General features: G+C 44.2%; 1 protein-coding gene across 2 annotated transcripts in view; it reads left to right on the forward strand.

Annotated features, from left to right (window-relative positions):
• The first annotated feature begins 4072 nt into the window (after window positions 1–4072).
• Window positions 4073–26487, forward strand: part of LOC122550994 (F-box/WD repeat-containing protein 7-like) — a 218942-nt gene continuing 196527 nt past the window's right edge. Inside the window, exons 1-3 of one of the 2 annotated variants that reach the window (XM_043692588.1) lie at window positions 4073–4528; window positions 9051–9203; window positions 18213–18440. In XM_043692588.1, coding sequence (XP_043548523.1) covers window positions 4418–4528; window positions 9051–9203; window positions 18213–18440 — 492 coding nt within the window. In that variant the 5' untranslated portion in view covers window positions 4073–4417. Of the gene's footprint in view, window positions 4529–9050; window positions 9204–18212; window positions 18441–26487 lie in introns of those variants that run through there. The other variant, XM_043692589.1, reaches the window with a different exon arrangement.

A 26487-nucleotide genomic window follows, 5' to 3' on the forward strand; every position in this document is an offset into this window, starting at 1 on the left:
CCTGCCCTAAAACTAAGTAAAGGCTCTTGACTTTCATAGAATCACATCGTACAAAAGAGGTCCTTTGGCCCATCAAGTCTGTACTGACAAAACAATGTGAATTCTGCAATAGCCTTGAGTGGCGTGACACTTCAAATGCTTTTCCAATTATTTCTAAAGGTTGTGAGTTTTCCTACTTCAGCTACCCTCCCAGGCAGTGCATGTCAGACATCCACCATCCTCGAGGTGGAAAAAAGACTTTCACAAATCCCCTCAACCTCCTGCCTTTCACTACAAAAATGTGCTCCTTCTTGTTATTGACCAAGAGAAAAGGCTGATTTCTATCTAGCCTGTCCATGTCTTTAATTATCTTATACATCACTATCAGGTCCCCCTCTTGGCTTTCTCTGCTAAGAAACCAACCCAAGCCTATTCAACCTCTCTTCATAGCTGAAGTGCTGTGTCCTGGTGAATCTCCTCTGCACCCCCTCCAGTGCAATCACATCCTTCCGACAGTACAGTGACCAGAAACGAACACACAACTCCAACTGTAGCCTCCCAAAGTCCTGTACAGCTTCAACACGACCTTGCGTTGTGGCCTGAGAAAAGAAGTCACTTCTGATTGAGTCTGGTGATTTGATGAAGAACCACTGGACTGTAAACGTTAACTCTGCTTTTTCCCCACAGATGCTGTCAGATCTGCTGAGTTTCTCCAGCAGTTTCTACTTGTATTTCAGATCACTTGCATCTGCAGTTCTTAATTTTGTTCCACCTCTGACTGTTCTAAACTCCACCAGATATGGTCATGTGACAATCTAATCCTTCCAGGTATTCAAAGCTTTAAACTTGTCTCTTCGATAAATGTTAAACATACTAGCCCCATTTATCTCTCCACTCTGGAGGCTTCCTGCCTCTCTTCCTGATGAAGGGCTTTTGCCTGAAACATCGATTTTCCTGCTCCACAGATGCTGCCTGACCTGTGCTTTTCCAGCACCACTCTGATCTAAACTCTGGTTTCCAGCATCTGCAGTCCTTATTTTTGCCTACTAGCCATGAGTGTCTATTCATTCCTCTTTCACGTGTTGTCTCATTATTCTTGAGAGCTAAGTAAAGGGTTTTTACAAATATATTAAGGACAAGAGGGTAACTAGGGAGAGAATAGGGTCCCTCAAAGATCAGCAAGGCAGCCTTTGTGTGGAGCCACAAAACAGGGGAGATACTAAATGAAAATTTTACATCAGTATTTACTGTGGAAAAGGATATGGAAGATATGGACTGTAGGGAAATAGATGGTGACATCTTGCAAAATGTCAAGATGACAGAGGAGGAAGTGCTGGATGTCTTGAAACGGTCAAAGGTGGATAAATCCCCAGGTCTACCCGAGAACTCTGTGGGAAGCTAGAGAAGTGATTGCTGGACCTCTTGCTGAGATATTTGTATCATCGATAGTCATAGGTGAGGTGCCGGAAGACTGGAGGTTGGCAAACGTGGCGCCACTGTTTAAGAAGGGCGGTAAAGACAAGCCAGGGAACTATAGACCAGTGAACCTGACCTCAGTGGTGGACAAGTTGTTGGAGGGAATCCAGAGGGACAGGATGTACATGTATTTGGAAAGGCAAGGACTGATTCGGGATAGTCAACATGGCTTTGTGCATGGGAAATCATATCTCACAAACTTGATTGAGTTTTTTGAAGAAGTAACAAAGAAGATTGATGAGGGCAGAACAGTAGATGTGATCTATATGGACTTCAGTAAGGCATTCGACAAGGTTCCCCATGGGAGACTGATTAGCAAGGTTAGATCTCATGGAATACAGGGAGAACTAGCCATTTGGATACAGAACTGGCTCAAAGGTAGAAGACAGAGGGTGGTGGTGGAGGGTTGTTTTTCAGACTGGAGGCCTGTGACCAGTGGGGTGCCACAAGGATCGGTGCTGGGCCCTCTACTTTTTGTAATTTACATAAATTATTTGGATGTGAGCATAAGAGGTACAGTTAGTAAGTTTGGAAATGACACTAAAATTGGAGGTGTAGTGGACAGCAAAGAGGGTGACCTCAGATTACAACAGGATTGTGACCAGATGGGCCAATGGGCTGAGAAGTGGCAGATGGAGTTTAAATCAGATAAATGCGAGGTGCTGCATTTTTGGAAAGCAAATCTTAGCAGGACTTGTACACTTAACAGTAAGGTCCTAGGGAGTATTGCTGAACAAAGAGACCTTGGAGTGCAGGTACATAGCTCCTTGAGAGTGGAGTCGCAGGTAGATAGGATAGTGAAGAAGGCGTTTGGTATGCGTTCCTTTATTGGTCAGAGTATTGAGTACAGGAGTTGGGAGGTCATGTTGCGTTGTACAGGACATTGGTTAGTCCACTGTTGGAATATTGTGTGCAATTCTGGTCTCCTTCCTATCGGAAAGATGTTGTGAAACCTGAAAGGGTTCAGAAAAGATTTACAAGAATGTTGCCAGGGTTGGAGGATTTGATCTACAGGGAGAAGCTGAACGGGCTGGGGCTGTTTTCCCTGGAGCGGCAGAGGCTGAGGGGGGTGACCTTATAGAGGTCTACAAAATTGAGGGGCATGGATAGGATAAATAGACAAAGTCTTTTCCCTGGGGTCGGGGAGTCCAGAAGTGGAGGGCATAGGTTTAGGGTGAGAGGGGAAAGATATTAAAGACACCTAAGGGGCAACTTTTTTCACACAGAAGGTGGTACATATATGGAATGAGCTCCCAGAGGAAGTGGTGGAGGCTGGTACAATTGCAACATTTAAGAGGTGTTTGGCTTGGTATATGAATAGGGGGCTTTTGCCCGAAACATCGATTTTCCTGCTCCTTGGATGCTGCCTGAACTGCTGTGCTTTTCCAGCACCACTCTAATCTAGAATCTGGTTTCTCGCATGTGCAGTCATCGTTTTTACCGATATGAATAGGAAGGGTTTGGAGGGATATGGCCTGGGTGCTGGCAGGTGGGACTAGATTGGGTTGGGATATCTGGTTGACACGGACGTGTTGGACCGAAGGGTCTGTTTCCATGCTGTACATCTCTATGACTCTACTGTGAAAGCTGGACATGTGTAATAACAAAGCAGCCCCATCCCCCTCCCATTTATATCTCCACCCCCAAGGCTCCCAGCCTCCGTTCTGATGAAGGGCTCCGGCTCGAAACGTCGATTATCTTAGTCCTCGAGGAGAAAGTGAGGTCTGCAGATGCTGGAGATCAGAGCTGAAAATGTGTTGCTGGAAAAGCGCAGCAGGTCAGGCAGCATCCAGGGAACAGGAGAATCAACGTTTCGGGCATAAGCCCTTCAGGCATAAGCCATTCCTGAAGTAGGGCTGATGCCCGAAACGTCGATTCTCCTGTTTCCTGGATGCTGTCTGATCTATCTTAGTCCTCGGACCTGCTATACTTTTCCAGCAACACACTCTCAACGCTGATCTCCAGCATCTGCAGACCTCACTGTCTCCCACCTAATGTTATTGTTTGGAAAGACTGCCCATTTGCACGGGGAGGAGCAGACTGCAGTAAGTGCGCAAGCGCAGTATGCTCTGTCTACACTAGTGCCGCTCCCAGGTGACCACGTGCCACCGCGCGCCCGGAATCCTGCCCCAGTGCGTGCAGTACCCAATGGGTGATAGAATGAATGATTGCCATGTCGGTTAACCAATAGAACGGAGGGCGAGGGCGCTGTCCGGGCGGCCATTATAGTCTGATTTACAATAAAACCATTGAGGCAGTAGCCGGTCGAGGTTCGTGTTATGGTCTCTAATTCCAAACCTTCAAATAAAGTTCAGCCAAATAAAGAAAAGAAACAAACGCGATGTTTGGAGCGACTGCCAAGCGGGGTGGACACCTCCAATCAGTGATGTGCTGCCTTGACCGGCATTTCTCTCAGCTAATCTGAATGCAAGCTCAATCTGACTGGTGCGAGAAACATTGATGGGCGGGTGGATTGACCAATGAAACACTGGGTGATTGTGAGTGGCTGTTGTGTTAACCATTCAGGTGCGTAGGATAGTAGGCGGGGAAATAGAGTCTTCGGATTCTGATAGGCGTTTGATCGCTAATGGACATCGATTCTGGCCAGTAGAAATGGGGCATTGCCCAGCGGAGTGGTTATAGTAACTAATCAGAGCTGTGGCCGAATGACTGACAGCAGGCACAGCCAATGGGTGTGGGTTTGCTGACCGGCAGCCAGCGGAAGTGGCGGGTTTTCCGTTTGTTTTTCTGCCGGTTTCTCGCGCCGCTTTTCCTCAGGAAAGTTTTGGGTGAAAATCCCTGGGGAGTGTAGGGGGTGGGGGAAGAAGTAGTCCCTTCATTTAATCCGTAAAGCACTTGCTTGGACCTTACGGCAGGCTGCAAAATCTGGCATTCCCCTGAATCGACTGACGCCGACCGGTCGAATAATAGGCGAAAGATCGAGGCCTCGCGGCCTAACTCCATGGAGTCGCCCGAGAAAGTCGATGTGAACAGGGCAAGCGCCGAAGAACTGGAAACGGCGCTGTTTGGGATCGGGAGGAAGAGGGCGAGAGCCATCGTGAGGAGGAGAGAGGTGAGGAGAAAGGGGGAATGGAGGGAGAGTTTTGGGGCGGGGGGAAGGGGAGCCATGAGAGAGTGAAGGTACCAGGGAGGCAGGGGGAGAAACAGGAGTGGGTAGGGGAGAGCATGGCTATCGAGGTGATTGGGATGATCAGAGGGCGAGGACTGAAACGTGTCAGATTGATGTAGGCCATCTGTATTTATTGAAACAGTGATTCAGTCTGATCCAACTCAAATACTTTCCTGTGAGAGATTTCAGAAGACAGCACCATCGTGGTGAAATAATGAAAAAGTAACGTTTGCTGTTAAACTAAAAGAAAAATCTTTCCAGAAGAATAATGGCAGGTCAACAGATTAGTCTTAAAATGATATTTAAAACAAGTGTAATTATAATCTGAGGAAACTAGCAAGGTTTAAGTGTTAAGAATGACTAAGAGGAACCGTGGTTGAGAGAATTAATAATGAAAAACAAGAAATGGCAGGTGTGTTGAGATACAAATAATTTTGTCCTAAAAACAATTGTGAATCAGATGAAAGGGAGGTATAATCAACAAGGTATAGCAAAAAATTGATAATTATAAGGGCAATAAGTGAATAGTCAAGAGAAATCAGGAGGGCAAAAAGAGGACATGAGATAACTGGCAAATAGGGTTAAGGAGAATCCAGAAATATTCTACTAATATATTACAGACAAAAGGGTAATGAGGGAGAGAAAAGGCATCCCAAAGTTCAGGAGAAAGTGAGGACTGCAGATGCTGGAGATCAGAGTAAAAAAATATGGTGCTGGAAAAGCACAGCCAGTAAGGCAGCATCCAAGGGGCAAGAGAGTCGGTATTTCCTGATGAAGAGCTTATGCTCAAAACTTCAAGTCACCTGCTTCTCAGATGCTGCTTGACCAGTTATGTTTTTCCAGCTCCTCTAAAAGACCAACAAGGCTACATGTGTGTGGAACTGCTGGAGATGAGTGAGATACAGAAAAAGTATTTTTTTTTAGATTTCTTGCAGTGTGGAAACAGGCCCTTCAGCCCAACAAGTCCACACCGACCAGCCGCAGCGCAACCCACCCAGACCCATTCCCCTACGTTTACCCCTTCACCTACCGCTACGGGCAATTTAGCATGGCCAATGCACCTAATCTGCACATTTTTGGACTGTGGTAGGAAACCAGAGCACCCGGAGGAAACCCACGCAGACACTGGGAGAATGTGCAAACTCCACACAGACAGTCACCTGAGGCGGGAATTGAACCTGGGCCTGTGGCACTGTGAGGCAGTAGTGCTAACTACTGTGCTATCGTGCCACCCAGTGTTTGTTGTGGAGAAGAATATGGAAGCTATAGAACTTAGGGGAATGAATAGCAATATGTTGACAAGTGTCTGTATTACAGTGAAGGTGGTGCTGGATGCCTTGAAATGTATAAAGGTAGATACATCCCCGGGACCTGACCAGGTGCACCCCCAGAACTTTGTGGGAAGCTAGGGAAGTGATGGCCGGGCCTCATGCTGAGATATTTGTATCACCGATAGCCACCTTCCAGTCTTCCAGCACCTCACCTATGGCTAATGTGAAAAGCTAAGGAACTATAGACCGGTGAGCCTGACATAAGTGGTGGGCACATTGTTGAATAGGATTTAGGTTAATTAAGGATAGTCAGGAGATTTTTGAGCAAGTGACTAAGAGGATTGAAGAAGGCAGAGAATGGATGTGCTCTATATGCACTTCAGTAAGGCATTTGACAAGGTTCCTCATGGTAGACTGATTCTCAAAGTTAGATCCTGTGGGATGCAGGCAGAAGTAGCCATCTAGATAAATAACTGGCTCGAAGGTCGGAGACAGGTGGATAGTTGCTTTTCAGACTAGATGCCTGTGACCAGCATTGTGCCATAAAGATTGGTGCTGCATCCACTGCTTTTTGTCATTTTGTATAAATGATATGGAGGTGAATACAGAAGGAATGGTTAGTAAACTTGCAGTTGACATCAAATTTGGAGATGTAGTGGACAGGAAAGAAAGTTAGGATTAGAGTGGTGCTGGAAAAGCACAGCAGGTCAGGTAGCATTCGAGGAGCAGGAAAATCGACGTTTTGGACAAAAGCCCTTCATCAGGAATGAGACTGGGAGCCTGTGAGATGGAGAGATAATTGGGAGGGGCTGGGGCGGGGAAGCAGATAGCTCAGTGCAATAGGTAGATGGAGGTGGCGGTGGAGGTGATAGGTCAGACAAGAGGGTGGAGCAGATAGATGGGAAGGAAGACTGACAGGTGGGACAGGTCATGAGGACCGCAACCCCTGGTCATCTCCCCTGCCCTGATGCTCTTCAACCAGCTTGGCACCGTCCTCATGACCTGTTGCACCTGTCAATCTTCCTTCGCACCTATCTGCTCCACCCTCCTCTCCAACCTATCACATTCACCCCCACCTCGATCCACTTATTGTGCTTTCAGCTACCTTCTTCCTAGCCCCAACCCCCTCCCATTTATCTGTCCACCCCTGAGGCTCCCAGCCTTATTCCTGATAAAGGGCTCCACCCTGAAATGTTGATTTTCCTGCTCCTCGGATGCTGCCTGACATGCTGTGCTTTTCCAGCCCCACTCTAATCTTGACTCTAATCTCCAGCATCTGCAGTGTCCACTTGCGCCTAGCAAAGAAGGTTACCTCCGAGTACAGTAGGATCTTGATCAGATGGGCTGATGATCCGAGGAGAGGCTGATGGAGCTTAATTTAGATAAATGTGAGGTGCTGTGTTTTTGAAACATAATTTAGGGCATCCTTATACATTTAATGTGAAGGTCTTGGAGAATGTTGTTGAACAAAGAGACCTTGGAGTGCAGGTTCATAATTCCTTTAAAATGGAGTCGCAGATAGATAGGATATTGAAGAAGGCATTTAGTATGCTTTCCTTTATTGATTGGAGCATTGAGTAGAGGGTTTGGGTGGTCATGTTGCAGCTGTACGAGACATTGATGAGGCCACTTCTGGATAAGCCATTCAATTCTGGTCTCCCTACAACAGGAAATTTGAAAGGGATCAGAAAAGATTAACAAGGGTGTTGCCAGGGTTGGAGAGTTTGAGCTATAGGGAGAGCCTGAATAGGCTGGGGCTATTTTCCCTGGAGAGTCAGAGGCTGAGGATTTCTAAAATCATGAGGGGCATGGATAGGGTAAATACACAGTCTTTTCCCTGGGGTGAGGGAGTCCAAAACTCGAGGGGAAAGGGTTCAACATGTGAGGGTGGTGCATGTATGGAATCAGATGCCAGAGGCAGTGGTGGAGGCTGGTACAATTACAACATTTGAAAGGCATCTGGATGAGTACATGAATAAGAAGGATTTAGAAGGATATGCATCAAATGCTGAAAAATGGGACTAATTAATTTAGGATATCTGGTCAGTATGAACGAGTTGGACCAAAGGGTCTTTTTCCATGCTGTACATCTCTATGACTCTGACGTATTAAAATTTGACAAGTGATGGGGCCCAGAAATAAAAGGCTTTGTGCTGGAAGATGCTTCTGTTTTCATTTTACAAAGTTCCACCGAAGGAAATCTGCCATCGTGATCCATCTGGCTGATGTATGTATCCAGGTCTTGTCGCAGTGTGGTTTGAGAGCTACTAAGGATGGGCCACAAATGTTGACCAGCAGTGATGCCTACATTCCCTGAAAGGATGGGGTTTTTTTTTTTGAGGAAAGTGACGTGAACAGGGTGAACCTATAAATCTGAATGCTTTGTGTTGGTGTTTACTGAGGCAGAGGAAGCTGATGTAAGATCAGTAGAAGTGGATCTGTGGTGATAATGGATGGCTTGTAAATCTATAGCTAACTATTCATTACATCCTGTCTGTATCTGTATAAGTTGCCAGGTCCAGATGCCTTGGATCAGTTTGCTGAAGAAAGTTGGATTCGCAATTGCAGAAGGGCTTTCCTTAATCTTTCAACCTTGCATTGATAGATGAGGTGCCAGAGGATTAGAGCGTGGCACATTATTGAAGAAAGGGTGCAAGGGCTGTTCTATGAGCTACAGGCCAGCTAGTTTAGCGTCATTGGTGGGGAAGATTTATGAACAAGGTTCAAAGAACCTTGTGTTGGGCAGAAATGAGGGTGAGCCAACACAGCTTTGTAAGATTGTACTCTGTGAATCCAATCAATTTTTTTAAACTAACAGAAGATTGTTGAAAGGTGATTTTTTTTTTTGTAACATGGATTTTAAGAACAAGTTTGATACAGTATCACAAAAGGTTTGTGAACAAAACAAGAGGAGGAGGAAGTTCACTTTGATCTGGGGCTGGGGGGAGATAAAATTTGCTTGTGCATTGAAAAATTTTGAGTCTTGCTCAATGATGTTGCCCAGGTCAAGGAAACATTTGTATTGGATACCAGACCTGGCATAAACATAATGGCATCAAAAAAAGAGGGTGAGCACTGACGATCACTGTGCAGCTGATATGTGTTGTTATAATGAGACTCCTATAATGTTTGTCCTGTTACTGTTACTCATGCGATTTTCTGTTCTTTGATTCCTATCCAAACCATAATTTTAGGAATTGAAAGGCTTTTCATCGCTGGATGACCTCCTGCATATCAAAGGCATCACGGGCCATCTTTTGGAAAGGAACTGTGAGCTACTGCTGTGCCATGCCAGTAAGCTGAGTACAGAGACCAGTACGCAAGGCCTGTCCAGCAGCTCTGATAGTGTAAGTCAACATCTGCACTCCAACTTGGCAGCTAAGGGCAAATGTTGCTGGGAGGCATTGGTATCAGGATTTCTCATTTCTATCTGTGGTGGGTTCCTGAAGGATTGAAAGGCCATAAGTAGGAGAGGGAGGCTAGTTTGAAGCATGTCTTCATGAAACCATAATTGTTTACCAAGATATGATGCGGTGCAGGGATTATTTTCCAGTTCAGATCTGTGCTGCAGGACCAATTTATTTTTCTGATTTTAAAAAAAGCTATATAAACCTCCCAATCCTGCTAGTTTCCTTCAACTGTATAACCTTCCAAGAACACTCTTGATCTCCAATTCTACTTGTTTGGCAGCACTAATTTTAATTGCATCACCATGGAGGGGTTGGGATTGGGATGCCTCCAGCTGCCTTTCCCATGGACTCGAGGATTCAATACCTAAAATGTTTTTGCGCCTCTATCTTTCTCTCTCTTAAAACATTCTTTAAAACTCACTGTTGCTTATCCTTGAATACCCTTTTTATTTCATTTACATGATGTGGTTGTTGCAGCCCTATTTCCTATTGAGAAATAAATCACTGGAGTCAAGGTGGGTCTCAGCTTGGTATGGCACTCGTGTTTTAAGAAGGAAGGGAGGCAGAAGGCAGGATAGCATAGGATGGTTAACACAATCTCAGTCGTTGGTAAGATCTTAGGACCCGTTATCAAGAATGAAACTGCAAAGTATGTGGTAGTGCACGGTAAAGTAGAGCTGAGTCAGTAGTGCTTCGTCAAGGGGACATCATGCTTGACAAATGGTGTAGAATTCTTTGAAGTGCAAATAAACAAGTTAGACAAAGGAGAACCCCTAGATGTGATCTATTTGGATTTCCAGAAGACCTTTTGAGGTGCTCCTCAGAAGTCAGCTAAAGAAGACATGATGAGTTGAGGAATGGTTGACTGGCAGAAGGTACAGAGTAGGGATAAAGGATGATAAGTCCACAGCAGCCACCATCTCCCAGGCCCTACATTGATCCCTGGAACATCTGGATAACAAGAACGCCTACATTAGTCTCTTATTTATTGAATTTAGCTCTGCCTTCACTACCATAAGTCCAGCCAAACTCCTCTCCAAAGACTTTGGAATCTGCTCCCTACACTGCAACTGGATTCTTTACTTCCTGACCTGCAGAGTGCAATCAGTAAGGATAGGCCATAACATCTCCTCCACAATGATCTTTACTTCACCCCTTACTCTTCATACTCACATGACTGTGTGGCCAAATTCCAATCTCGCTCCATTTACACATTTGATGATACCTGTTGTGGGTTGGATCTTAAACAATGATGAGAGCGTACAGGAAAGAGACAGCTCAGTGGTATGGTGTAAAGACAACACTCTCTCCCTCAAAGTCAGCAAAAAGAGGGAGTTGGTCATCAATTTCAGGAAAAGGAGTAGAGGACACAGCCCTATTAATGGTGCCGAGTTGGAGGTGGTCAAGAGCTTAAAGTTCCTAGGAGTAAATATTAACAACAATCTATCCTGGTGCATCCACGTCAACACTACAATCGCAAAAGCACACCAACTCCTCTTCCTCGGAAGGCTAAGGAAATTCAGCATGTTTGCAATGGCTCCTACCAGCTTTTAGAGAGACATCATATAAACCATTCTGTCCTGATACATCACAGCTTGGTATGGCAACTGCTCTGCCCAAGACTGCAAGAAGTTACAGAGAGCTGTGAACATAGCCCAGTCCACCACGTAAACCAGCCTTCTGCCATTGGATCTGTCTGCACTTCTCCCACCTCGGGAAAGCAACCACCATAATCAAAGATCCTTCCCATCCCAGTTATGCTCTGTTCCATCGGGCAGATGATTCAGAAGTTTGAAAACACGTGCCAACAGCTGCTTCAGCCAGAGGCTGGTTGAATCTGTGACCATGACCTCAGAGGGCTGTGGAGGCAATGTCATTTTGTGTATTTAAGACAGAGGTCCTTGATTCAAAAGAGGATCAAGTGCTATGGGGAGAAGGCAGGAGAAATGGAGTTGAGAAACGTATCAGGCCTAACTAAATGGCAGAGTAGATTCAAACTGAATCGCACAGTTCTGCTCTGATGTCATAAGGTCTTATGAGCCCTGGTTTTTGTGTCTCTGGTCATTGAGAATATTCTTCCTGCATGTTGAGAGATGACCTCAGAGGTTTACAAAATTGTATAGGGTATGGATAGGGTAAATGGGCAAAGTCTTTTCCCTGGGGTCGGGGAGTCCAGAACTAGAGGGCATAGGTTTAGGGTGAGAGGGGAAAGATATAAAAGAGACCTAAGGGGCAACTTTTTCACACAGAGGGTGGTACGTGTATGGAATGAGCTGCCAGAGGAAGTGGTGGAGGCTGGTACAATTGCAATGTTTAAGAGGCATTTGGACGGGTATATGAATAGGAAGGGTTTGGAGGGATATGGCCTGGGTGCTGGCAGGTGAGACTAGATTGGGTTGGGATATCTGGTCGGCATGGACGTGTTGGACCGAAGGGTCTGTTTCCATGCTGTACATCTCTGACTCTAGAGGTGAGAGGAGAAAAGATTCAAAAGGGACCCGAGGGGCAACTTTTATATGCAGTTGATGGTGCATATATGGTATGAGCTGCCAGAGAAAGTGGTAGAAGTGAGTGCAATTACAATATTTGGGCAGATACATGGGTAGGAAATATTTAGAGGCATATGGACCAAAAGTAGGAAATGGGACTAGTTCAGTTTAGGAAACCTGCTCAGCATGGACAAGTTGGGCCAAAGAGCCTGTTTCTGTGCTATGTGCCTCTGTCTCTTACTTATCCAGTTTAGTCCTGTTAGAATTTTATAGGGATTTTGTGAGATCACCCCCTCATTGTTCTGAACTCCAGTGAATTAGCGTTAACCAGTCCAGTCTCTCTTTATATGTCAGTCTTGCCATCGCAGAAATTAGTCAGGTAACCTTTGTTGTACTAGGAGAAAGTGAGGACTGGAGATTGGAGCTGACAAATGTGTTGCTGGAAAAGCAAAGCAGGTCAGGCAGCATCGAAGGAGCAGGAGCATCAACGTTTCAGGCATTCCTGAAGAAGGGCTTATGCCCGAAACGTTGATTCTCCTGCTCCTTGGATGCTGCCTGATCTGCTGCGCTTAACCTTTGTTGTACTCCCTCTCTAGCCAGACATCCTTTCTTTGATGAAACTATAATCCAGATGTTGTCTTGTCTTCAAACCCTGCTGCATCTGCCTGCTCGTTTTTGCCTGTTGGTGGACAAGAACATCTAGGTCGTCTTGTACCTCCCCATTTTCCCAATCTATCACCATTCAGCTAATCTGCCTTGCTGTTTTTCTATAGCCACCTCCGAGTCCTGCCATGTCAGTGAAAGAGGGGCAAGTGGAAAGAAGGTCGTCAAAATCAAGATAATAATTGTCAGTTAAGTTTACCACGCTTCCTGTCTGAATGTGATGACCTTTTCCAAACCCTAATCCTCTTGTGGGATGATATTTGGAGAGATGAAGAATAATCAGATGATTTTTGCATAAATATGACTGCTAAATATCTCCTTAAGAAATAGTCAATAGAGCATGACAATAGCTTGACATTTCATTGCCTTGTTATCATTGAATCCCACACTATCAACATTTAGGTCATTACTGTTGACCAGAAACTGAACTGGACTGTCCAAATTCTGTCGCTCAAAGAGCAGGTCAGAAGTGAGGAATTCTGCATTGAGTAATTCACCATCCGACACCCCAAAGCCTGTCCATCATCTACCAGGAGAAAGTGAGGACTGCAGATGCTGGAGATCAGAGCTGACAGAGCAGCATTAGAAAAGCACAGCAGGCCAGGCAGCATCCAAGAAGCAGGCATATCGATTCTGGCACAAGCCCTTCATCAGGAATCCTCTTGAAGGGCTTGTGCCTGAGGCGTCGATTCTCATGCTCCTTGGATGCTACCTGGCCTGATGTGCTTTTCCAGCGCTGCACTCTTGGCTTACCATCTGCAAACTACAAGTCAGGAGTGATGGAATATCTCCCGCTTGCCGAAATGAATACAGCTCCAAAAACGCTCAAGAAGCTTGATGCCATCCAGAACTTAACAGCCCATTTGATTGGTATCACATCCACAAATGTTCACTGCTTCCACCACTGATTATGGATACTCAGTAGCAGTAGTGTCCCATTTATAAGTTGCATTGCAGAAATTCACCAAGGATCCTTAGGCACAATACCTTCCAAATGCATGACCACAACCATTCAGCAGGATAAGGGTGGTGAATACATGGGAACCTGTAAGTTCCAAATCACTCCCCATCCTGATTTGGAAATGTGTCATTGGACCGAAGTCCTGAAACTCCTTTTCTAGTTGCTTTGTGGGCATACTTGTAGCACATGGACTCGAAGGCAGCTCATCGTCACTTTCTCAAAGGAAACTAGGGCCAGGCAATAGATACTGACTCAGCTTGTGACATCCACATTGCATAAATAGAAGAAAATCTATTGTGTTTAGTGTGCACAGTTGTGAATTATGTTACTAATGGACGATCCAGAGCCCATGAATAGAAATAAAATTTGAAATGTGCTTGTTATTAAGCCCCAAAGAATGGGCTGATAGGCCTTGGTTTACTTTTCGTTGAATATTCTGCCTACCTCAGTACCAGTGGTGTTGATCGAGACTTACTTTAAATTTGTTTTTGGGATGCAGATGTCATTGGCCAGAATTTATTGTCTGTCTCTAATTGTCCTCTAAATGACAGGTGATAGTGAGCTGTTTTCTTGAGCTGTCGGTCTTGGTATATAGGTACACCCACTGTTGTTAGGGATGTTGGAGACTGAATTCTAATAGTGGAATTTAAACTTGCAACTTTATCTTCTGAATCATCAGCTTCACTTAAATCTGTACATGCTATAGTTTATTTTGTGGCCTTGGAGGAATATGACGGCTGAGTTTACATTTAGTCAGGATAATGTGCTGCCGAATCTGCTGTTTTGTCATATGTCTTTTCCCCAGCGCACGGTTTTGGTGAGTGTGGCACCATGCTGCAACCTGCTGGCTGTTGACAGGTATAACAACTGTGCTTTTTAAGCTGTGATCGTGCTCCTTTGTTACTCTGCGGTGGAATTAATTAAAACCAGTCTTTGTTCAGTAATCTCGTAATACAATAACTGGTTAATGACTCTGGGTTTGATGTGATTGAAACATGAGCTGCATATTAGTGAAGGACACCTATCGAGGCAGCCTCATTGTAGTCATCAGGAGTAAGAAGAGAATTAACAAAACTGATCCAGGTACATTGTTCACTGTTGAAAATGGTTTATATAAAGGTGTGTGTGGTGGGGCTGTGGTATGGCGGCAGAAGCTCAAAATGTGAAAGTTTGTAAGGGGATGTATTTGTGTAGGCTAGGTTTTGGAAAGTATTAATTAATCTTTATCATGGTAGGACAGTGTGGATGGAAGCAACAGATAATTGGTTGTGAAAAACGGATGGGTTGTTGGACCTTCCCAGAAGGAATTTTGTGAACAATATTTTTGGCTGCTACAGTAATCAATGTACCTGGTGGCAGTGCAGGGAGTGAAAGGAGGAGAAAACACTTCATGTTTGGCTCTGAAAAATAGAGAGCTGTTGTCTTTGTTTGAGTTATGATCAGGGATGGGAAATTAGGAGAGTCATCACCTCTCCTCTGTCTATCCAAACTCCTGGAGGAAAGGACATGAAGACTGACCCATATGTCAAACACACAGCGCAAAAAGCAAGGTCATGCTTTCAGTTGCAAGTGATAACTGTTTTGTAAAATTTAACATGGCTCTGACTTTTTTTTTGGAGGTCTATCTAATGTGACAAGATCCTCTTCTTAGTTAACGTTCAAATTTCAATTAAGTCAGTTATCTGGTGTTTCATTAGATGAGGTTGTTACTGCTTGAAAATCTTGTCCACTTTTTGGAAGTCAGATTGAAGAGTGAGAGAAACAGCCGAAAAAAGCTCAGACCAGGATTCTGCCCCGTTGTTTTTGGATGAACATGGGATTAACCAGTGCCTTCAGCAAAGCCAATGCAAATATCTCAACAATACTTCACTTAATCCTTTAGGATTCTGGCAAGATTCATGGGATTTGAGTGATCCCCCCCCAATTATCTTTTGAGTGTCATCTGTATTCCATCACACTCTTTTGACTTGTAGATAGTTGTGAGGCTTTGGGGAGTTGGGTGGGGTGGGGGGTTACGAGTTGCAGGATTTCTAGCATCTGAATATAATTCAGATCAAGACTATTTCCAAATAAAATGTAGCAGAGTTCAAGACACCATATGCTGTAAAGAATAATTGAATTAAATGCTTCAAAAACAAAAGAATGGTTGTAGTTCTTTATATGTTTGATCTAAAGGTTTTAGAAGACATTGTTTCTCTTCTCTGTTTCACTTATAAACTTGCATTATCCACTACCCAAGGTGTTTTTCACTTTGGTGCATTGATCGGCGATTTACTTTCGATTTTTTTAAATATATATATATATTGCAACAGCAAGTGTCAGCTTTGAGGTATTCTGGTAGATTTTCATGATGTCTGATGTCCCAACTTCCCCCCAGATATCTGTTGTTTCTAATTGTTTGGTATGTTGTTTCTTCCCTTGACATCAAGCACTTTTTTTGTTGCAGTGAACTGAAGTTAACTTGAAATTCACATAGTTTTAGTCTAAAGGAAGAACCTTTAGACTAAAAGGTGCAGCACCTGGAATCATCTCAAGGTGTCTTTTATGTGCCTTGAGGTCTAGTGTTATAATGTAGGTGAAGTGAAGACCCAGTCTGCACAAATTTGGCAGCACCTTGATACTAAATAACTATGTTTAGGATTGCAACCAAATGCAGTGTGGTGATTGGCTCTTTGGCTGCCTAGTGATTGCTATGTAATTGATTAATGTTGTCAAGATGGATCAAGTGATAAATTCTATCCTGATGGTACAGTGTGTTAAAGGAAGTTGTTTATCATTTATATCAGCAATATCCTTGAGCATCAACCAATCAACTACATAACTGAAGGCAGTGCCCAATCTGTACATCGCCAAGTTCCATAGCAGAGTGTGACCAGTTAATTGGTGATCAAGTTCAGAGAACTGAGTGAAGCTGACTGACCTGTTTCTATGTTCTTAAATTGTTGGTACTAACTCAAACACAATATTGACTCATTTGAGTAGAAGCAATATGCAACGATACTAGAAAATGTGGAAGAATGACAGTGAACCAAACTGCTAATTTGGACAGCTGGTACTGGGTTGGATAGTTACCTCCTGTGCTGTAACATCTCAGATGTTTCAAAGAATGGTTCTGCTTATCTCTGGTGCCATGAGATTTCCTTCCACCAGCACCTATGATATTCCCTCAGTACTTTGTTAGACTGTCAGAGAAAATTATGCCATGGATAGAAGCTTAACTCTGCTACGTTCTGCCTTGGTGGCTAGTGTGTTACCAGCTGAGCTGACACTTGTAACTAAAATGGTACTTGTTGAAGCATTTGTTGAGATCAGCTGGTGGAGTAAAACTTGCAGCTAGAGAATAAGTTGTTGATCAGCATGCACAGTTGGCAGGTGTAGTCACTGTACTTGGTAATGTTACGACTTGGTGACAGACAGCTGATCCAAATCAGCAGTTTGACCTTTGTGTTCAAGACACAGTAAAATTGAAACCTGCAAAGGCCCTCAATTGATCCCAGTGGCTCCTAACCAGACTTTCTGAATAACCTATCCACGACTCTATGAAAAATCAATTCAAGACACAGGATCTGTAGCTTAAACAAAAGATTGAGCAATTTACAGAGGAACCTTTGTTATCTGGCATTCGATTATCCAAATATCGGATTATCCGGCAAGATCACAAGGTCCCGATGCTTGGCTAAATTGTTATCTGGCCTTCGATAATCCGGAAGTTGATTAAGTGAACAAAATACTGCCCGCCCGTGTCTTTCAGATAATTGAGGTTCTTCTGTATGAACAATACAGTGACTTTAGCAGAGCAAACTCTCACAACAAAGTAATTAATTGTCTATGATGTAAACTCAATAACTTTTGTTTTCGGCCCCCTCATTCAAAAGACGGACAGCTAAACATATTTAAAGGATAAGTAAAAATAAATAACAAAACTGGCCAGATTTTCAAAAACCACTTGAAATATTGTTCCACGGGCTTGCCTTATTTCTGGGTTGATATTTCTGAGGCTGTTGATCAGCTATCTTTTCAGTTTACTCCAAAATCAGGAACACTTAATTTCTGTTACCTGAACTTAAAATAGGTGGTATTGGGAAGTTCGGCAGTGTGCTTTCAAAACTTCATGCTGGAACATCAAGAGCAAAAGGCCTTCTCACAGAAAACACAGTACAACATCCAGTTCAAACTTTGACCTCTTCCTGCCAAACCGGCCACCTCTCTTCGAGATCCCACTTAGCATTCAACATTTATTGGAGCATAAGATCTCTCCCAGACTTGCTGGAACCAATTTCCAGGTGCTGACCTTATTAATGGCCAAACATCTGTTACTTGTTCATACAAATTGCTCTAGGAGAAAGTGATGACTGCAGATGCTGGAGATCAGAGCTGAAAATGTGTTGCTGGAAAAGCGCAGTAGGTCAGGCAGCATCCAAGGAGCAGGAGAATCGACGTTTCGGGCATGAGCCTTTCTTCACAATTCCTGAAGAAGGGCTCATGCCCGAAATGTCGATTCCTATACAAATTGCTCTCCCTGGACCTTCCACGCCTAGATGTTGAAGAGTCTGGAGTTTTTTTGAGCAAGGAACAACCTACAATTAACTTCCAGAATTGGCCTCACATACAACCAAAAGCTTGTTTTGTTCTTTCTCCCTTTTTCCCAAACACAAACTGCTATCTATGGGTCATATCCAAAGGTCATTTTCAGCTCAGTCCTCACTTCACAGCTCCAAACCAAAACTGATACAAGAATGAAATGAAAACTTAGTGAGGCTTCAAACAGTAATCGGTCAATAAATGTACCAAGTTTCACAGCAACACTGCTCTTTCTGTTTGTTCCCTGTACAGAGCTTCTCTGATGGTGCACTCGATGAAGAGGGTGGCGTTCGTGATGGGTGGGAGGAAGGAGAGAATGAAGAAATGGATGAAAGAGAACAGGACGATCTGAGTGACACAGCGGAGGGGATAGAGGACGATTGTGGAGAGTCGTATTATTATTTTGTTGCGGATAAGGAGTGGATTGACCTTGTTCAGGAAGCACAGGGTAGACATCTAGTCCAACGTGTTAAACCTAAGGTAAGAGTTATCAATTGGAGATCGCCAGTGTATTCACTGGATTACTCATCTGTTTGGTTTCTGTCTTTGGAGCACTTCTGTCATGAGAAATTGTGACACTGTAAATGTGTGAAATTGCCAGTGTTTCATTTTGATTTATTGTCACATGTACCAGGATATAATGAAAAGTATTGCTTTGCATACAATCCTGACAAATCATACCTTGCATAAGTACATCAAGGTAATAGAATAGAATGCAGAATATGGTGTTAAAACTTCTGATTTTTGAGAGACCTGAACTGCACTAGTCTCAGTTGCCACTCTAATTGACGTTCCCATCAGATATTGGGTAACTTATAGAACTGGATAAATAATCCCATGTTGGGAGATTTGAATCTTCTAAAGTGATTGAATGTGAGCTGATTTGATTTTTCAAAAGGAAAAGAAAGCTGAAAGGCGTGTTGTTGTTCCTGGGGAAGAGATGAGTGTGAGATTTGGAATCCTGAGTCTCCATTCTAGCTCTCTGGTGATGGTGAAGGAAGGAACAGAACTTGGGAATAAGATTAGGTGTTTTCAAGAACCAGGGAGGAAAGCTTTCATTATTTTCTCATAATAGAGATGGTCAAGAAAGACATAGATTTCTTGAGGCTGAAGGTATCCAGGAATATGGAGAGAGTAGGTGTAAGACCTTACAATTTAAGGATCAGCCATGATCATGTTGCACGGTACAGTGTGCTTAATGAGGCAAATGGCTGATTCTTGCTCCTATTATCTATCATTTCCCAGACCTTGGATATCATTACGATTGCTCTTTGTCAGCCCAAACCCGGAAGGTGTCTACATCTTGCTGCAACTGGATACAGACTGTTTGGTTATCTGAGCAGCTCTGAATGGTACTGGACATTACCCATTGACTCAGTGACCAGTGACCCAGGATATTTGAAGCTGAAATTAGGGATTGTGTGACTGAGGGGAAAATGAGGACTGCAGATGCTGGAGATCAGAGTTGAGAATGTTGTGCTACTGAGGGTGATTTCAGGTAGGGTTGAGGCAATGAAGGAATTTCAGAACAAAATTGAGTACTTCAAAATTAAGATTAATTTGCAGTTAAGAAATGTGAATCAGTAAGAACAAATGTGAATAAAATTATGTATGAATTAGGGTACAATAGCAGAGTTTTGGCTCACCACACATTATATGGTGGCTTCAGTTTGAGGCCAGTCTGAAGAATGTTGGTTTAGAATTAACATAAGGCCTGACTGAGGGCTTCAGCAGGTGAGCTGAGGAAGGGATAGTCTGGCAGGTGATGTATGTTTGGAAGCTCCTCTAAAGATCGTATGTGAAATCTAAGTTGTGAACAGTCTAATCCAGTCTCTGGTTCTGTCCTTGAGAGGAGAGGGAATTTTATTCTTCTCTGCATTGAATATGAGGAAATTTCTGATCATCGTCAATGATGGAAGAGCCCAGCACATGAATGAAAGAAGAAAAGACTCAAGCGCATGCAAAAATCTTCAGCCATAAGTTCCAGGTGGATGATCCATCTCAGCCTCCTCCACTGGTTGAATATGAGGAAATTTCTGATCATTGTCAATGATGGAAGAGCCCAGCACATGAATGAAAGAAGAAAAGACTCAAGCGCATGCAAAAATCTTCAGCCATAAGTTCCAAGTGGACGATACATCTCCGCCTCTTCCACTGGTCCCCAGCATTAGAGATACCAATCTTCAGCCAATTTGATTCACACCACATGCTATCAAGAAACGGTTGGAGACACTGGATACTGCAAAGGCTACAGACCTTTACAACATTCTGGCAATTTGTACTGAAGACTTGTCTCTCATAAATTGCTACTCTTTCAACCAAGTGTTTGAGTACAGTTACAACACTGGTAACTACCCAACCGTGTGGAAAATAGCCCAGAAATGTCCTATACACACACAAAGCAGGACCAATCAACCTGGCTGATCACCGTCCCGTCAGTCTACTCAACAGTCATCACTAAAGTGATGAAGGTGTCATCAACATTGCTGTCATCAACCTGCTCAATAATGCCCATTTTGGATTCTGTGAGGCCTGCTCAGCTCCTGACCTCATTACAGCCTTGGTTCAGACATTGACAAAAGAGCTGAATTCCAGAGGGGAGATGAGAGGCACAACCCTTGACATCAAAGCCACGTCAGTCCAAGTGTGGCATTGAGGAGCCTTATTAAAACTGGAAGCAATAGGTATTGGGGCATACTTTGTTGGACTAATACCTGGAACATGGAAAGATGTTAAAGCTTATGTAAAGATTTGTAGCTCAAATCTACAAATTGCCATTGTCGTGGATAAGTTTGCCAGGCTGGGAAGTTGATTTGCAGATGTTTTGTCCCTTTTGTAGGTGACATCTTCAGTGTTTTGGAGCCTCCTGTGAAGCGCTGTTGTACGGTATCTTTTGAAATTTATTTGTTGCTCTCCAAACCACTCACTGTCCTGACATTGAAATATATTGCCGTTCCTTCACTGTCTCTGGGTCAAAACCCTGGAATTCCCTAAAGAGTATTGTGGGACAACATGGACTGCGGCAGTTTAGCATCACCTTCTTGAGACAATGAGGGACAGGCAATAATTGCTGGCCAGCCAGTGATGACTGCATCCAGTGAGGGAATTTTAAAAAAAATCTGTGGTGGATTGATAATCTAGAGAGATTTAAGAGAGCACTGCAGCAGCTTGTTTAGGTTGTTCTGATGTCGCTTGAGTGGTTACTATGTCTCTGGTCGCCTGTAGAGCACTGTGGAGATTCCAGTGCCTGTACATGAATACTGTTGCCATAGAGACAGTACACTATTTCAGGGCACTTCACCTAAATTCACTGAGAGTTAAGATTCATTCATTAGTTCAATGCGTGTAGCCCAGATTGACTGACTGGCAGTGAGACTCTCACTGCAACCCACAGGTCATCTCCTCTGCCCTGAAGCTCTTCAGCCATGTTCTGAAACAGACTAGCTACAAGAGCCACATTTCCTCCTTCCTCAGTGTCTACCTACAGAGCCAACTGATCCCACATAGATTTCAGACTACATTCTGGTCAATGCAATTTGGATCTGAACAGGACAACCAGTATCTACTACGAATTTAAAACCTCCAGAAACAGTTCTCCTTCCGGATCCCCTGCTCCATACTTGTAGCCATGTGCCGCCACCTAATCTCTCGACAGTCGGCCCTGCTTCAGCTGAGGGCCACACTCAGAACTGCAAAGAACCTCCTGCTGTTTTACATCCTCTGAAGAATTCACACACTTAAGAAATACTTTTTGTACACCGTATCGGACATCAAACACTAAGTAATACAAACTTTCATGTACCCAACTCAATAGTCTGGATTCCTCGACCATTCCAGAAGCTTGCACCAGCCTTGAACTGCTCAGGCGCCATCAGCCACACAATTGCTGCAGCTGCTGCCACCATGGTGAACGCTGGCATCACTTCCATTCCTGCCACTCAATAATCTGCAGCCCTGGCTGACCATGCCGTCTCTGTGACCACCGGCCACACAACCGCCGCTGCAATCGCTACGAGATCAGCTGCCACCAAAACCAACGTGAGGCCGATCAGGAATGTTACTTCGGCCTCCGTTGTTGCTGCTGCCGCCGCAGCTACTTCTGTTCCCAATGACACCTCCGATGCCTACGACACTTCCTCCGTGGATTCCACCTATGCCCTGGGGGAGGGTCACCTTTGATGAATTATGTCACCTAATGTGTCTCTATGACCATGTCGACTCCAGTTAGAGTCTCCATCCCCACTCCTAGCTCCAGCCCTACACCAGGTCCTGGCTCACAGCCCTGCTGAATTTTCACTCTTTTCCTCCCTCCCGCCTAACTGAGGACGAACGATCAGAGCGGAGCAAAGCATCCTCCAAGCCCACTGTTTCTTCCCCTCCCGACAACCCCACCAGTACCCTTCCACTGACACTCATTTTGTTTGGCTGAACTAGTTCTCTTCCTCGATAATTTTTCCTTTGAATCCTCCCACTTCCTCTGGACGAAAGGGCAAGCCATGGACACCCGCCTGCTCCCATTTATACCTGCCTCTTTCTCCGGTCCATCTTCCGCAGTTACACCGCCACCGTTCCCACCTTTTCCTCAGCTACATTGATGACTATCTCCATCAATGGTTAAAAATTACACAACACCAGGTTATAGTCCAACAGGTTTAATTGGAAGCACACTAGCTTTTGGAGCGACGCTCCTTCATCAGGTGATTGTGGAGGGCTCGATCGTAATCACCTGATGAAGGAGCGTCGCTCCAAAAGCTAGTGTGCTTCCAATTAAACCTGTTGGACTATAACCTGGTGTTGTGTGACTTTTAACTTTGTACACCTCAGTCCAACACCGGCATCTCTGAATCATGTCCATCAATGGTGACCAACTCAACATGGACATCTTCTACAAACCGACCTCCTCTCACCCTGGCTTATGTAAAAACGAGACCCGGGTTCAATTCCTGCCTCAGGCGACTGACTGTGTGGAGTTTGTACATTCTCTCCCCGTGTCTGCGTGGGTTTCCTTCCACAGTCCAAAAATGTGCAGGTTAGGTGAATTGGCCAAGCTAAATTGCCCATAGTGTTAGGCGAAGGGGTAAATGTAGGGGAATGGGTCTGGGTGGGTTGAGCTTCGGCGGGTCGGTGTGGACTTGTCGGGCTGAAAGGCCTGTTTCCACACTGTAATTAATCTATTGATTACTGCCAATTCCTTGGCCTCCACTGCATCTGCTCTCAGGAGGATCATTTCCACCACAGAACACACCAGATTACTACCTCCTTTGATGCCCTCCAGCACCTCTCATCCGCTTTCTGCCCTCGGACCCCACCTGTCCAACCACAACGGGGACAACCCCCCCCGGTCCTCACCTTCCACCACACCAACCTCTGCACACATCTCATCATCCTCTGCTATTTCTGCCACCTACAAATGGACTCCACCACCGGAGATATATATTTCTCACCTCACCCCTATCCATTTTCCCCAAAGACAATTCCCTCCACACCGCCCCTCCCACCAACCCACATTCCGCTGGCATCACCTGCGTCTGATGTGGTTGTCTCTACGTTGGGAAACAGGGCGCCTACTTGCAAAGCACTTCAGAGAACATCTATGGGACACCCGCACCAACCAACCCACACCGCCCTGTGGCTGAACACTTCAACTCTCCCTCCACACTCCTCCAAGGACATGCAGGTCCTGGGCCTTCTCTATTGCCACTCCTTAACCACCTGAGGCCTGGAAGAAAAATGCCTCATCTTCCGCCTCGGGACCCTCCAACCACATGGCATCGGCGCGGGTTTCACCAGTTTCCTAATTTTCTCCCCCCCACCTTATCCCAGGTCCAACTTTCCAAATCGGCACTGCCCTCCTGACCTGTTCTACTTGTCTATCTTCCTTCCCACCAATCTGCTCCATCCTTCTCTCTGACCTATCACCATTACCACTATCTCCATCACTGCACTCTCAGCTACCTTCCCTCCACCCCCACCCCCTTGGCTCACAGCCTCATTCCTGATCAAGGGCTTTTTCCTGAAGAGTTGATTCTCCTGCTCCTTGGATGCTGCCTGACCTGCTGTACTTTTCGAGCACCCCACACTCTAATCTCCAGCATCTGCAGTCCTCACTTTCGCCTGACTGTATAATTGTTAGCTCGAGCGAGAAATCAACTTATTAATGCAAAGGGAAAAGTCAAGCTTGTCTATTTAAGTAATCCTCCTATTAACATGTTCAATGAGTTTGAACACCAGGCTTACAGGAAGCTTGTGCAGACATCAGGCTTCAGCAATATCTGTTTAGGGGATGTAATAATGAAATTGTAATATCACTGCAACCAGCTGGGTGTAGGGTATCTCATAGAATGTATAGAGGAATTACTGAACTTCAGTACAATTGTAATACAATATTTACATACTGGAATTGTCTTTGGGGGAAGGTTATTAAAGTGCATTGGCCCAGTTGATCAAGATCGCATTGGGTTGAGGAGCGGCAGATGGAGATAAATTTGGATAAAATACAAGGTGTTGCATTTTGATAAGACTAACAAGGGCAGGACTTTCATACTTAATGGTAAGGCCCTGGTGAATGTTGTTGAACAGAGTCCCCTCGGGATTCAAATACTTAGTTTCTTGAAAACTGCATCATAGGTAGACAGACAGGGTGGTGAAGAAGGCATTCCGCGTACTTTCCTTCAAAGCTTAGACCATTGAATATATGAGTTGGAGTGACATGCAGTAGTCGCACAGGATTTTGGTGAGGCTACTTTTGGAGTAATGTGTACAGTTCTGGTCATCCTGCTGTGGGAAGGATACTATTAAATTGGAAAGGCTGCTGAAAAGACTTTCAAGGATGTTACCAGGACTAGAGAGTTTGAGATATAAGGAGAGGCTGAATAAGCTGAGTCCGTTTTCCCTGGATCACAAGTGTCTTTCCTCGGATAGGGGAGTTCAAACTAGGGGCATAATTTTAAGATGAAAGGAAAAAGATTTAAAAGCGTCCTGGGGAGTAACATTTTCACACGGGGTGTAGTTCGAATGTGGAATGAACTGCCAGCAGAAGTGTTGGATGCTGGTACAGTTACAACATTTCAAAGACATTTGGATAGGTGCATGAATAGAGAAGGTTTAGAGCAATGTGGTCCAAACGCAAGCAAATAGGACTAGTTTAGTTTGAAATCTGGTTGACGTGGATGACTTGGATTGAAGGGTCTGCTTCTGTGCTGTATGACTCTTTTTCCCTCCTCCCTGGTCCTCCTGCTGAAGTGCTGAACTGGAATTGTGTGCCTTTGCTGCCATTATCTGCCCTGCTTTACCTCTTTTGGAGACCATGTTACTCTTGACCTACTTAATACTGGGTTTAGTGGACTGAATTTTTTTTTCTTTTGATGCAAGATTTTTGTTTTGCTGTTTCCTTTCTCCTGAATACATTACTCCCTACTCAGAAATTGAAAAGTCTGAATCAGTGTCAGGTCAGTTTTATGACTGAGGGCAGAGGACTGAGGAGTATATCTGTGCCTTAATCTCAGTATTCCACAGGTCAGAACACGCAAAGTTTTCCATTTTTATTAAGATGACCAATTAAATAATTTGTCAATCTTGGATTTGAATCAAAGAGGGATCAGCCAGGTTTCTGAATAACCCATACTTGTTTATTATGTACCAAAAACTATTCAGTGAATATGCAATTAGTTAAGATACACAGCCAGTGATACAGAAGTGTAAATGGTTATCCTATAAGTATTTCCAAACACACACAAACTCTCATCAGGTGAAGTGCGGAGAAAAATATTCTGTGCAGCAATTGGGTGGTTTGGCCATGCTAAATTGCCCAATGTCCAAGCATGTGCAGGCTAGGTGGATTAGCCATGGGAAATACAGGGATGATTTGGATTTGGGTGGGATACTCTTCAGAGGTCGACTGTGCACTCGATGGGCCAAATGGCCTACTCCCACATTGTCGGGATTCTGTGATTTTAAGTTTCTTTCCATCAGTTCAAGGTTTTCTTTTCAGAAATAAAGGTAAGCTAGCAACATTGGTTCTTGGACTTCGATTTATCTTGTCAAAACCAGGACCTCACTGAGCCAGTCAATGTTTGAACAGCCTGAGCAGGGTCTAGAGCGAAGCAAGCAGTTATTGCCAGTCATATGATTGCTAGAAAATCCTTAAACAAAATCGAGAACAAACTTTTAATGACCCTTAAATAAACTACTTTTGGGTATTTCTGCAAAGGTTTAAAAAACCATTTTCCTACAATCCTTCAACACAGTGATCCAAGCAATATTAAATAGTAAATGTAGTTGCAACATTAGGAATTAACCACTGAACTCACTGGGTCTTTTGAACACCAGACAAAAATCGAGCATTGCAGTTTTCAGTTTGGTGTCCTTCGTCATACTCTGACTGATACGAAAGAGCTATCTCTCTTTCAATCTCTCCCTCTCTCTCTCTCTCTCTTTTTTTCTCTCTCTCTCTCTTTTTTCTCTCTCTCTTTTTCTCTCTCATTTTCTCTTTATCCTGCCATTATTTCCCTTGATTGTGTATTAGGCA

Source organism: Chiloscyllium plagiosum, chromosome 6 (assembly GCF_004010195.1).
Source record: "Chiloscyllium plagiosum isolate BGI_BamShark_2017 chromosome 6, ASM401019v2, whole genome shotgun sequence".
Lineage (NCBI taxonomy): Eukaryota > Metazoa > Chordata > Chondrichthyes > Orectolobiformes > Hemiscylliidae > Chiloscyllium > Chiloscyllium plagiosum.